At 34.9% G+C, this 14,330-nt stretch overlaps 1 protein-coding gene across 1 annotated transcript in view; it reads right to left on the bottom strand.

Moving 5' to 3' along the window:
* Positions 1 to 706: 706 nt before the first annotated feature.
* The window catches only part of TOR1AIP1 (torsin 1A interacting protein 1), a 28,607-nt gene continuing 14,983 nt past the window's right edge, over positions 707 to 14,330 (bottom strand). The window contains exons 7-11 of the mRNA XM_079761269.1: positions 13,832 to 13,885; positions 10,536 to 10,577; positions 9,887 to 9,955; positions 5,775 to 5,831; positions 707 to 2,775 (exon numbers count right to left, since the gene is read on the bottom strand). Of these exons, the coding sequence (XP_079617395.1) occupies positions 1,985 to 2,775; positions 5,775 to 5,831; positions 9,887 to 9,955; positions 10,536 to 10,577; positions 13,832 to 13,885 (1,013 nt within the window). The 3' untranslated portion in view covers positions 707 to 1,984. The remainder of the gene's footprint in view (positions 2,776 to 5,774; positions 5,832 to 9,886; positions 9,956 to 10,535; positions 10,578 to 13,831; positions 13,886 to 14,330) is intronic.

Here is a 14,330-nt window from a genome sequence, read left to right as displayed (position 1 = left end):
CTCTTCATATGTATAAAGCACAAAACTATATACGGTCCATAAACAGATGTCCAGAATCAGAATATGTGTGGTATTAAAATTTCATGGGGATAGACAATTCGAAAAAATACATCTAAAGAGGCTCTTTAGTGAGGAGAGAATGAAAAACTTGAGAAACACTGCTACCGATTCTTCTGTCAAGTCAGGAATACCTATATTAATTTCATTCTAGTGATAATTCAAAATCCCAAGATAAAACAGAAAATCATGGAGATTCTACTTCTAACCTATGCACTGTGACTGGATCCAATTCTGTGGCCTTGGTTTCTCCCAGAAGAAGTCACTCAAATTGTTCAAGTGTAAAGAAAACCCTAGGATTAGTAAAAAAAAAAAATAGTTGATGAATCATTAAGTTTACAACACATACAAAGAGTACAAACCAAGAAAAGTAAATTTATTTAAATTACTAAAATAGCTTTTAAAGTCATTTACGGATCAGCTGCTATAATTATTTTCCCAGAAAGGTAAGCAAAATTAATTACTTTAAAATTATTTTGGTCAGTGAAACATTTAATAAAAACAATTTGTTTCTCCATATAATATATAGGTATAAAATAAGTCTCTTCAAAAACTCTTCTTGTTTTAGAATCCTCTATAAATCAGATGATCTGATTTCCGACAGGAACAAATTACAATACGAGGTATAAATTTATGAATACTGGTAGTCTTAGGGGGAATTAGACCATACTCTACTACCAGTCATGGGATCCTCAAAAGGGTTGTTAATAATTAAAAAAAAAAAAAAAAAGAAGATGGCTCTAGAATTTTAAGATTCTAAGAAAACCAAAGCAATCGATAGATGAGAAAGTTGTTACAGATGCAAAAGTTATAACCGAAATACTATAGTACAGTAATGTACAAGTAGTACATTTTAACATTCTTCACACATGGTCAAGTTCACTCTCTTTTTGGCTTGAGGCACTCAAGTTTATCATGTGCATAGTAAATCTTTATATTTGTTATAAGAGTCACTAAAGGAGACTGTAACAAGTGGACATGTAGAAAATTAAATCCTTCAATAGCCCACAAAAGCTGGTTAGCAAATGGTCTACCAAATCCTAAAATTATATTCCTTTTTCCCCCTCCCTTCCCCAGAAACTACATTTCTTAATTCAAAACAAAGCTTAAGGATATATACAAAAATAAACCGCTCTGGATTTACCTGCCCTTAAAAGTCAAATAAACAAGTATACTTAACCTTGTGATATCATGCTTCACAATCGTTGGGTGGACCAAAAATTTCTTAAAAGTAAAAAAAGGATATGTGAAAAACAAATCCCAACAGAATGCAGTGAGAATAGAGTTTAGGTAACTATGTTTGACTAAGTCTCTGTAGCTTATTTTAACATTTTACCTTTAAGAGTTATTTTTTCCCTCCTTTCCTTCCCCATTCCACAAATTCTCTCTGTTCCCTTGCCTCCTTCTTTCCACCCTCCAAAATCAAAGAAAAAAATAACAACCCAAAACCCAAACACACACTCAGATGACCTTTCATTATTTTTGTTCCTATAAGCAGAAGCTAAGGAACTCACACCTAAATGATGGAAAAGAACACAAAATGGGAAAACCCACAGTTGCATTTAGGAAGCTGCCTTACTAAAAACAAACTGTAAAAAGTCTACGTTAAAAATCGGGAAGCTTCGTAGGAAGGATTTTCTAGTCCTTCCCACTGGTCATCCCATAGTAATAATGATTGAGCCAGCATCTAAATCGATCCTCTATGGGACTGCATATAACTAATAGTTCTCTGATACCAGTAACACAAATTTTAATGGAAATCGGGAAATGTTTCTCTCAAACAACAGGTAACAGGTTGGAGAAATGATTTAGAACTTTACTTCCTTTAGAAAGAAAACAGTTCTTTCACAAAGATGCATTCTGTCTCTGGTAACAAAGTCCAAAAAATTCTCAGAACTTGGGACATGATTTCTCTTCTGTCACCGCCTTATAAGCAGATGCCCCTTTTCAGGGCATTTTCAGGTTGTACAGGCAGGACTAAGTGGGAAATACGGCTCCAGAGTCCACTCAATTTGTCTGGATCCATATGTTTGTAGGAGGTGGGTGTGTTAGAGTTGGTGAACTTGACTTTGAGGAAATCCCTCACTTTTTCTTCAATTTCCTTTAGGCCTAGACTGGTTCCAAGTGTTTCCTCCTCCAACAAGACGGTCAGGACTAAGGCTACATCTTTGAAGGCCGCATTTTCGTGGTCACAATACTTATAGAAGATCAAAGTGGAGCCTGCGGGCAAGGACTCGAAGCGGTGCACCACGGCTGCGTTCTGGCCATTTTGGAATCCATTGCTCAGTTCTTGGTCCACCTCTAGTTTCACAGCATCACTGTCCTCAGTAGCTCTGCCCGTCCCATCAATCCGGATGGCACGGACACTACGGTAGGATGAATAGGCATCAGCGATTTGTTCACTCAGACACTTGAGTGCTTCTTCGGCATCACGGGCAGCGGTCAGCAGCAGGATAGCGGGCTGAGGGCGAGGCTGGGAGCTGTTGAGATGTTTTTCCAGGAATGTTAGGCTCCTTTTCCACAGCTTCTCATCTTGACCTTGGTACTTATTCATAAGTTGTTTCATCTGGTTCTGGAACTCTTGCACAGCAGTGCTTTCTATCTCAGGAACATGAGTGTACCACAAACTCCCAAGGACAAGAATAGAGAGCACAATAAGTATTGGCCAACACCACTCCATCTTGACAAAAGATGCATTTTGGGGTTGTCCAGTCATGTCTGATGAGGAAAAAAAAATGACAGATACAAATATAAATTTATTTGAGTCAAAGGCAAGTGACTTGTAAAACCAATATTAATCTTTTAAAGAATGTTTTTACTGAATTTTTAGAGAGAGAGGATGGGAAAGATAGAAACATCGATGAGAGAGAGATATCAACATCAATCGGCTGTCTCATGCACGCCCCCTACCGGGGTTTGAGCCTGCAACCCAGGCATGTGTCCTGACCAGGAATCAAACTGCAACCTCCTGGTTCATAGGTTGATGCTCAACCACTGAGCCATACTGGCCAAGAAAACCAATACTACTCCTTATAAACAGACAAAAGAGGAAGGAATTTAAAGAAGGGAGTTGATAATTTACTTTCTTAATAATTTATTACACATTTTTAAGAAAATCTCACACCCATAGGTTTTAAGTTATGTGTATAAGCATCCTTATATCTCTTCAATACCAAAACGATAAAAACTCAGAGGAAGAAGTAAAATTTAAATGTATCAAATGGCATAAGCAAATTAGAAATAATCCTATATAATAAAAGCCCAGCCACTGAACAGCAGAACGACCGCTTGACCAGTCGCTATGACGAGCACTGACCACCAGGGGTCAGACACTCAATGCTGGAGCTGCACCCTGGTGGTCAGTGTGCTCCCACAGCAGGAGCAGCTGCTCAGAGGGCAGGTCCACAGCTGCTCAGCTGACTGGGATGAGTGGCACTCCCACAGTGGGTTGATCCCCACAGGCCATGCCCCCCACCAGTGTGAGAATCCTGTGCACCGGGCCCCTAGTATAATTTATAAAACAAAACTATTATTACTACTCTTAATACTGGGGAAGTAAGCAATATTAAAAGATACTTTATAAAGCATTTTTAAATTTAGAAACCCAGAGTTCAGATGGCTAATTATTCAAGATAGAATTTTTAAAGTTTTTTAAGAGTATAAAAAGATAAAGAAAAGGATGCACTCTAAGTGAACACCTAGCATATATTGTAGCTAGCTGTCCCTTTAGTTGCACTGATGTAAATTAACACTGGTAAAATTTAGTTTGCAACTCATCCCTAATTATTATTGGCTATCATGGTATCAAGTTACTTATCTATTGCTTTTCAGTTTATAAAGCACACTCTCATATGTCACACACTTAATCGTTTAATATAATGGCAATGAAAATACTTCTACACCTTCTAATTATTGCCTGACTGCTTTAGACTAATAATTCACTATGGACCTTTTAGAGCAATAGTTGTCATAGATCTCATAACACTAAGACATTATTAACTTTTCCCACCATGTTGACACTTGCATTGATGGTATAAAAAACAAACGATGTCTTAGAATGAATCACAGGGCAGTGGCACCAAACTGTATGATTTTAGTTTTTGTATTCTTCATGGCCATGCATTCAGTTTTACTTAAGAATGTCCTTCATAAAGCAGTTAAAATTATGTATCTTACTATAACTTGAGGTTAATAAGAAATAATTTGAGCACAAATTTTAATATTCTATGTGAAGCAATTGGAAACACTCATAAAGCACTTCTTTTTATTAAAACTAAATTTACTGGGGTAACATTGGTTAATAAAACTATACAGGTTCAGTTACATAAAGCACTCTGATACATAGCCCAATACAATGGTTGTCTCAGGAAAAGAACTTGTGCAACTGAGTTGTGAGCTGCCCTAGTGCTTCTTTTCATGGAATTTTTATTTGGAAGAACAAGTGACAAACTATGGTTAGTCGGATTTGCATATCTGATAGACATTTTCTTGAAAATGAACAAAGTGAACCCAACTGACAGTATTTGCTGCCAATCATAAAATTCAAGGTTTCAAGTGAAAATTAGGATTGTGAAAAAAAAAAGAAAAGAAAAAAGAAAATTAGGATTGTGGAAATATTGTATCTACTACTATCAGTTCGAAAGCTCCCAATTCTAAAAGACATTTTTGTCAGTGGTGATATTAACAAATGTACTCTTGATATTGTATTACAAATGTCTCAACATTTGGAAGAACTACATAACTTCGTGAATCAATATTTTCCAAACGACCAGCGCATGATAGTCTAATTCAAAGTACAACAAAGACCAATAGGTTTCATGGAATACAAAAAGTTTGTTAATGTGGTCTCAAATATTCAAACAGCAGTCAGAAACTACCACTTGTTGAGTTTTGGAGAGTATCAAAATTAAAATATCCACAATTATTTGAAACTATTAAAATTCTACGTATCTGTATAAAGCTGGATTTTCTGCAGATACTTCAACCAAAACAATACATTGCAACAGACTGAAGGCAGAAGTAAAAGATAGGTAAGCTCCATTTTGTTAAGCCAGACATTAAAGAGATTGGAAAAAATATAAAGCAAGTTATCACTCTTCTTATTAAATTATTCAAAAATGAAATAGTAAGTCAGAAAAAAATTTCAACTTTATTTTCTAGTTAAATATGGATATGTATAACCCATATTTTTTTAAAATAGAGTTTTTTGGGGTACTTATTAATTTCACTAGTAGAAAGTGGTATTGAGACCAAAAAGTCTAAGAATCAGTTATTTTCTTAGTACTCATTCAGGGTAATAAACAGGCTTAGAAAACTAAACTTGCCCCTAATACTACAGAGAAGGTAAGTGATCCAATCTAATTCAAATACAAGCCTGTGGACTCTGAAACCCATGACAATCCTGTTGTGTTATGCTCTGTGAGGTCTTTTTTTTTTATTCAGAAAGGTTCACTTGGTTAATAGTATTAGTAGGTTTAGTTTATTAACTTTTACTTTTGGTTGTCTGGACAATGAAGTGAAAGGGGAAACCAGTTGTCGTTTCCTATCATTTACCCTTAAAGAATTTCACTGCTAGTAAAATATGTACTTTTCCCTCGGAAGTGCTTAAAATATAATTCTTCAAATAGCATTAAGTTATTTTGCTGTCAAACACAATTAAAGACAATTATGGATCACCAATTTTAAAGACTCACTTAATAAAAACTGAACAGACTTACGTTGGCTGAAGGTTGATGGAGACTGGTTTCCAAACTCTGATTTCTGAAAGCTGTCATCTAATGATAGGAGTAATAAAGACTATCAATTTATGTTTCATAACTTAAGTATTTCCAACAGAGAAAGAACATAAAAACTCCACCAAGAGAAAAAAAGGTGGAGATCAGCCAGAAACAAGAAAAAAGCAGAAGTGCCCATTAGAATGACAGTTCCTTGAGACAGGGACCTATTCCCCTCACAATTATTGACAGCATGTCTAGTACAAAGCATATTCTTCATACATTCGCTCCGTGAGAAAGCCTTCAAGTATCTGATCCAAATTATTTAATGGGAGCTGCGAAACTTCTGGGACAAAGTTAGGAGGTTCAAATAAGTACAACTATAATAAAAGAAAATATATACTATCTGAAGAACTGACATATATTGAAACATTTGTCTGGTGCTGATGCTGTAAAGAGGAAAATAAATAACAAAATACGGATTATGGACACTGGGCTATCTGGGTAAGGTGTTTTAATGTAAAACTCCATCTTAACACTATTTTCTGCCTCAAATTGATTCAAAGATTTCCTCTGGTGCTTCTGACCACTTCAAATACCAGTAATTTTAGAGGGGCTTGGTGAAAAAGGTGAAGGGATTAAGAAGTACAAATTGGCAGTGACAAATAGCAATGGGGATTTAAAGTACAAACAGCATAGGACAGTGGTCGGCAAACTCATTAGTCAACAGAGCCAAATATCAAAAGTACAATGATTGAAATTTCTTCTGAGAGCCAAATTTTTTAAACTTAAACTATATAGGTAGGTACATTGTTATTAACTTAATTAGGGTTCTCCTAAGCTGGCCTTTGCTAAAAACTCAAGGGGCCAAAGAGCCGCATGTGGCTTGCGAGCCGCAGTTTGCCGACCACTGGATAGAGTCAATAATATTGTAATAACAATATATGGTGCCAGGTGGGTACTAGACTTATGAGGGATCCTTCATAAGTTATATAAACAACTAACCACTATGCTGTACACCTGAAAGTAGCATAATATCAAATGTCAACTGTAATGGAAACTAAAATTTTTTTAAATAAAATAAATAAAAAATTACACTAAACAAACTTTTCACCATTTTTGTTAATAGACAAGTAAATCTGTTTTATGTTTGTGGTTGAACAATAGATTTCAAAAATAATATTCTCACAACTTCATCAAATCTCTACTTCTATCATTACTTCAGAAAACAAATTAAAAACTACCCCAACTCTTTTCTTTTTCCCTCCATCTTTCTTGGCTTGGCCACAGATTTTAACTTCCAAGAGAGAGGTAACAGAAGGACAGGGGCTCAGAAGGTGGAGAAGGTAAGTTACTCATTCATATGATTTACGTTTACCAATAACTAACATTTATCAGTTGTCTGGAATCACAACTGTTATATGTGTGTGTGTGTGTGAATATATATATATATATATCTATATATCTATATATATATCTATATATATATATATATATATATATTATCTTTCTGGTGTTTATCACCAGCTTTCATTTGAGAAACACTAAACTAAACTGGAGGAATAACATTAGCTCTGCCAAGATCCAGAAATAACCTTATTTTTGGTCATGTAACAAAAACTTCAAATGAAGCAAAATGACATCAACCTTAACTCTAAAGACACATTGTTTTATAATTCCTACTTCAGCCCAGGACACTACGTCTTTTAGAAGCTGCTAAATTAGGTTACCAAATATACAATTGCATAAAAATATTCAACAGATTATGTTAGCTTGAATACCTCACTCCATGGCTGCAAAGATCCAATGAGAAAACAGTATATAAAAATGTTGTGAAGTGCTATACTATGATGATATTAAGGACAAATAGCTAAATAATAGTTATATAACATGTAATATTTATATAACTCATAAAAAGTAAATTAAGAAAACAAAATTAACACCAACAAAATCTAGAAAATAATCTTATTTACAATGGTACCAGAAAGAATAAAATAGAACTAAATTTAACGAAGGAAGTGAGAGACTTGTATACTGAAAACTATAAACACTGATGAAAGGAATTTAAAGCAGACACAAATAAATGGAAAGACATCCCATGTTCATAAATTGAAGAATTAAATTCTTAAAATGTCCATACCACCCAAAGTAATCTACAGATTCAGTTCAAGCCCTCTAAAAATTCCAATGGCATTTTTTACAGAAATAAAAAAACAATTCTAAAATTCATATGGTACCACAAAAACTCCAAATAGCCAAAGCAAGCTTGAGTAAAAACAATAAAGCTGGAGGTGTCACATTTTCTGATTTCAAAATGTATGACAAAGCTAAAATAATCAAAACAGCATGGTCCTGGCATAAAAGGAGATATATAGACCAATGGAAGAGAATAGAGTCTAGAAATAAACCCACGCAGATATGGCCAACTGATCTTAGACAAGTGTGACTGAGCTCAGTCTCCTCAATAAATGATGTTTGGGAAAATGGATATCCAAATGCAAAACAATGAAACTGGACCCTTATCATATACTATACACAAAAATCAACTCAAAATGGATTAAAAACTTAAACCTAAGAACTAAAACCATAAAGCTCCCAGAAGAAACACAGAGAAAGAGCTTCTGGATACTGGCCTTGGCAATGACTTCGTGGATATGGCAACAAAAGCAGAAACAAAACATGAGATTACATCAAACTAGAAAGCATAATGAACTAATTTGAGACAAAGTAGGAATGCAAACAGGTAAAATACAAAAAATTAGCTAGCAATTTAGCAACTAAAAGATATATTTCTACATTCCAATTAGATCCTCAATGTAATTATTTTCCTTTCTACACTGCATTTGTAGTGTCTTATTGGAGGAAGTAAAAATTATACAAACTTTTTTTTTGAGGAACATGTCCACCTTATTACACAAAGTCTCCTAATTTTATTTTATTTATTTTTAAACCTTTACTGTTGAAAGTATTACAGATGTCCCCTTGTTTCTCCCATTGACCCCTTCTATTTCTCCCCCGCCCCCTGGCCTTTTTCATACACATTTTTGATAATACTGTGCACTATACTTCACTTATCTGGAAGTAATCTGATATTAATTACCCAGAATATAGGATGTCCCCCAAAATGTATACACACACTTCAAATAATTATAAAGGCAGTGTTCATTAAAATACATCTCATTTTCAAAATTGAGCTACCAGCTGTTAAAGTGTGTAGACATTTTTGGGAACACCCTGTATATAGTTAAGAACTAAGAAATAACATACAAAATCTCTGAACTTTCATAGAATATATACTCAAACTCAGTTTTATTTCCAAGAGTATCTCTCAGATCTTCAAAATAAGTTTTAACTTTTTTATACTGGTTATAAACAAATCCTAAGAAGCTGAATAATTAATAACCTTTCCTAACTCTAGTAGGAAGGATGAGCAAACTGTAAGAGGAAATGATCTTCTAATAGCAGGTACACATAGCAATAAGAAATGACAGCCAACATTAAGGCAAAGGCAAAAAGCTAACCCAGAGAGCATCCTTCTAGTTGCTAGAAGGGATGCTACCTCGTTCATGAATTGCTTAATAAAGCCAATTAGATCTTGAGGGAAAAAAAAAAGCTAACCCAGTTTTGATAGCTGAAGAACTCACTTATACGTGGGGTAAAAACTTCATTGCTGGGAAAAATGAATTGTGAACCATTACTGTTTTGCTGATGGGAAACAAAGCCACAGAACTTACCTTGTCCAATTATAGTTAGTCACTTCATGAGCAAGAGATACATGATGGGGATTTTTATGTTATCTACATAATAATAAGGGGTGATGACCTTGTGACCTACTGTGATTAGGTGAGTAAAGAAGGGAGCGAGGTTAAGGGTCACATAAGGCATGGATTTTTATTTTATACAGTCAAGGTTTAACATAAACACATTACTACAGAAATTATGATGGACACTGAATTCAAAATGTGATTGCTTTATCACATCTATTTATGGTATGTCCTTATTAATGACATCACAAACACCCTAAATGCTTATCTGAAAAATTTTTGTATGTTAAATAATCAAGAAAAACAGAAAGTAAAATTATTTCAATAATAGGTAGGGATTTATTAACTTACTTGGCATCTTCGTCCTTATTCTTATGGATTGGTCAACCCATTTCTGAAGGTTTTTTTGATATCCTGAGCCTGTAGCAAATACATATGTCAAAATATGATTTCATATATTTTGAAAATGTATACCATACTCCAGTGTTAGACAATGTCAAAGGACCACATCGGTGAGGATGAACCACTTCCCAGCAAAACAGGTAGCAAATAAATATTCAGGATGGCCAAAACTGGGTCAGTAATAATAACAGTAAATAATACAATAACTAATGAAATAATAATACAAGAATAAACTCACGAAATCACAACTGCAAACCTACTTCTGCCCATCCCTGTATAATCACCTAAGAAACAAAACTCTGTACAAGTGCTTTGCTCTGGTCTGTGAAAATGGCTGAGCTCAATAACACTTCAACTTGATTTCAATGTTAATTAAGAAGAAAAAGTTAACTCTTGCAAATAAATTACTTTCAGTAAAATTGTCCCGAACACATTTCCACATCACAGAGTAACTACCACATATAGTACCAATGTGTGGTGAATTAAAAGGCAAAGAGGATAAAATGACTTAAAAAATTCTATATAGGTAGTACTTTTTGTTGGCAGAGTAATGACAGGTTAGAATTGGTTGACTAATCAAGAATCACCAACCACTTACTTGGCACTGAATGTTGCTTATCAAGAGCTGTGAAGTCTTGACCTGAAACAGAAACAGAGATAAAGTCATAGAATACTTGGAAATAAGAACAATAAAAATATTGCACAAATATTTTGCTTGTTTATTATAAATACTATAAATCAAAGAAACAAAAACAAAAGCCTTTCTTTCATCAGTCCCAAACATATACAATATATAACTGTTTTCCCTTTTCTAAACTTCAAAATGTTCAGGAATTGGATAATTAGTAGTAAGCATTAGGATCAATATCATCAAAATAATGATGAACTGTCTTGAATGTTTACCAAGTGTCCATGTAATTTTACTTAATTCTCACATTTTGTGTGATGAATACTATTATTATTCCTATTTTACAAATAAGGAAACTTAAATTGATAACTTGCCCATTCTATATCTCAAAGTAGTAGGGCTGAGATATAGACCCTGGCAATCCACATAATGTTATTATATAAGCAAATTTGTGGACATTGCAGAGTAGTAATGAAATAAAGGATGCTGCGGTATGTTTTGGGCTGTTACTTAAGGGTACCTATAAAATGATACATGGAACTTGAAAATGATATTACAATTCTAACAAGAAAAATTTCCAAATCTGCCCTGAAGAAATGAGTTACTTCCACCCATTGATACAAGTATCAATGTAAATTTATTTTCAACTTTTTTCCTGAAAACAAATGCAATATATGCTAGCTGTAAAAGAAATGCACCTTTCTAGGAAGTTATAACTTAAAAATTAATAAATATCTAGTAAGTGCCTACTATGTACAAAATATTACATGTAGAAATAGACTATCTAATAAAGAGGGAATATGCTAATTGACCCTCATGCTGTTGCAAAGATGGCGGTGCCCACAGCCAATAAGGAGGGAATATGCTAATTGACTGCCCCGCACTTAAAGATGGCAGCGCCCACAGCCAATAAGGAGGGAATATGCTAATTGACTGCCACACCCTCAAAGATGGCAGCGCCTACAGTCACAAGATGGTAGCACCCAGGCCCCTCAGCCCCGCTGGGGCGGCAGGGGCCTCCGGAGTCCTTCAGTCCCCTCAGCCCCACAGCCGCCCAGGGCCGGCCCGAGGCGCAGGCAAGCCTTGGATGGCGGCTGCCCAGCCGCCCAGGGCCGGCCGAGGCTCAGGTAACCAGGGCCGGCCGAGGCTTGCACTGCCAGCAGTGGCAACAGCAGAGGTGTGATGGGGCGTTGCCTTCCCCTGATCACGGGGTTGCCTCCTGCCTCTGAGGGCTCCCAGAATGTGAGAGGGGGCAGGCTGGGCTGAGGAACCCCCACTCCAGTGCATGAATTTTCATGCACCGGGCCTCGAGTCATAGTGTATAAGACAGATGTTCTTCCAGATTTGTCTTTAGTCTATACTAACAAAATACAGTACTTTTAAAAAAAGTAAACACATGATTTTTTTATATTTCTTTTCATCGATTCTAAAAAGCACTTTTTATAGCAACACCTCAGATTTAGGGTTGCATCTTATAACCAATGGTATGTTGTAGTTTAACTGGATGGCTTTTCTTTCTCAGTGATGCATAAAATCGACGGTATCTTAGATTCAAGAAAATATATCTTGATCACCTATATTCAGTAGTATAAAGAATTAACTCATTATTCATAGCTAAATAGTATTCTAATGCATGAGTGTAGCATAATTTATATAGAAAGATACATGTAAGAGCTTCCAAAATCAAAGATTTTGAGTAACCAAGGGCAAATATATAAGATGATACAGAGTATCTTTTCCATAAATGGTTTATTTTTGTTTCAGCAGCTTATTCATTTTGTTACCTTTCAGTTTTTAAGTCACAAACCTAGAACCTACTGAAAACACATATAACGTGGCATTACATGTCAATGCCTCTTTTGAAGATCAACGAAAGATAAACAAAGTTGAACGAAATATAAGTAGAATCACAGAGCTGAAGGAAGAAATAGATGTAAAAAAGAACTCCAAAATTTAGATGATGCTTGTGAGGGCATCATGCTTGCAGATGACAACTGCTAATGATACTTTATCAAATTGGTGTTTTCATTAGCCATTCTCAAGAAGAAACACAAGAAAAATTTGCAAGGAGAAACTGACACCTTAGAATCCAAAGTGGAATCAACTCAATGGGTGTTAGCAGATTTGAAAGTTGTTATATGCAAAATTTCGGGGCAACATAAACCTTAAAGCTGATGAAAGTTAAACATTTTATAATATTTTAATAAACGAACATTGTTCAAATGATAATTTGCCTTCAAATGATATGGAAAGTAAAATTTAAAAAATTTTTTTTCATTTATTTAATGGAAACTTGCCTATTTTCATGTCTTGCTTATTAATTAATATGTTTTTACTGATTTCAGAGAGAGGAAGGAAGAGGGAGAGAGAGAAACATCAATGATGAGAGAGAATCATTGATTGGCTGCTTCTTGCACACCCTTCTGCTGGGGATGGAGCCCAAAACCTGGGCATGTACCCTGATCAGGAATCCTGGTGCACAGGATGATGCTCAACCAACTGAACCACACCAGCCAGGGCAGTATACAAGGATATTTTTTTAAATCTATTAATAACTCAAATTCTGGGGCTTGATTTAAAACTGTGAGAGAAAAAAAACACCCCAATATCATTTCCATTTAACCTAAGAAATACATATTCATTGTTGATAATCTGCAAAATAATGAAAAAAAGTGAAAGAAAAATGTCACTAATGATTCCACCACTCTAAACAAATCACTGTTAGCTTTTAGCACATTATTTTCCAATCTTTTCTTGAGTTATATTTTCTCAACACTTTATTATGAAAATTTTCAAAGTTGTAAGCAAGGCTGTAAAACTTTTATATGCCCACCACCTAACTTACCATTAACTTTTTACTACAACTCATTTATCACTAATTTATTCATCATTCCAAGTCTTTGCAACAGTTAAAATTATACTGCATATAAAATTTTATATCCTTATTAAAATATGTCTATATAAGTGGGCTCAAACTACTACATTAGCTAATTAAAACCTTTCAACAAATTTACATTGCAACCAAAAATATTCAACAAATCACTGAAAGCAGTTCTGCGTTTTTTAATTCTAATTCAAGGTTGAATACAGAGATGACTCACTCAAGAAGCAAATTCAAGATGCACGATGAGGGTTTTAAAGCATTCACCAAACCCCCTTTCCAACATTTTACATGAAACTTGCAAAAGAGTATCTTTAAAAACGAGAGCAGCATTGACCACACCCACAGGTAGACTTTTAAGAGTGTAAAACGTGGCTTTCCTTACTTGGTGATGACTGCCAAAATGATTCTGGATGTTGACCTTGTCTGCTGGTTTGATCTAAAAAATAAAGAAGAAATATAGTATAATACAGAGTATATTTAACTTTTTAAGTGCACATTTTACAAGAGAAAAAGGAGTAATCAAAAGAGTAAAAATACTCAGATAAACCCCAGGGAATACCTGAGTGCAAAATTTTACAAGTTTCTAAAGAATCAAGTTGTATCTAAAACACTAATTATTAGTCTTCCCCCTATCGGCTTTTTCTTTTTTTATTTCATTTTTTGTTAATCCTTACCCGAGGATTTTTTCCATTGATTTTTAGAGTGATTGGAAGGGATGGGGAGAAACAGAGAGAAACATTGATGTGAGAGAGACACATCTATTGGTTGCCTCCTGCATTCAGATGGAGCCTGCAACCAAGGTACATGACCTTGACTGGAATCATACCTGTGTTCTATCCAATGAGCCAAACTGGCTAGGCCCCCCTAACCCCTTTAAAAAA

The sequence above is a fragment of the Cnephaeus nilssonii genome (assembly GCF_951640355.1).
Source record: "Cnephaeus nilssonii genome assembly, chromosome: 21".
Classification (NCBI taxonomy): Eukaryota; Metazoa; Chordata; class Mammalia; order Chiroptera; family Vespertilionidae; genus Cnephaeus; species Cnephaeus nilssonii.
Note: the sequence above shows the minus strand (reverse complement) of the source record. Positions and strands in the feature narration are given on the sequence as shown.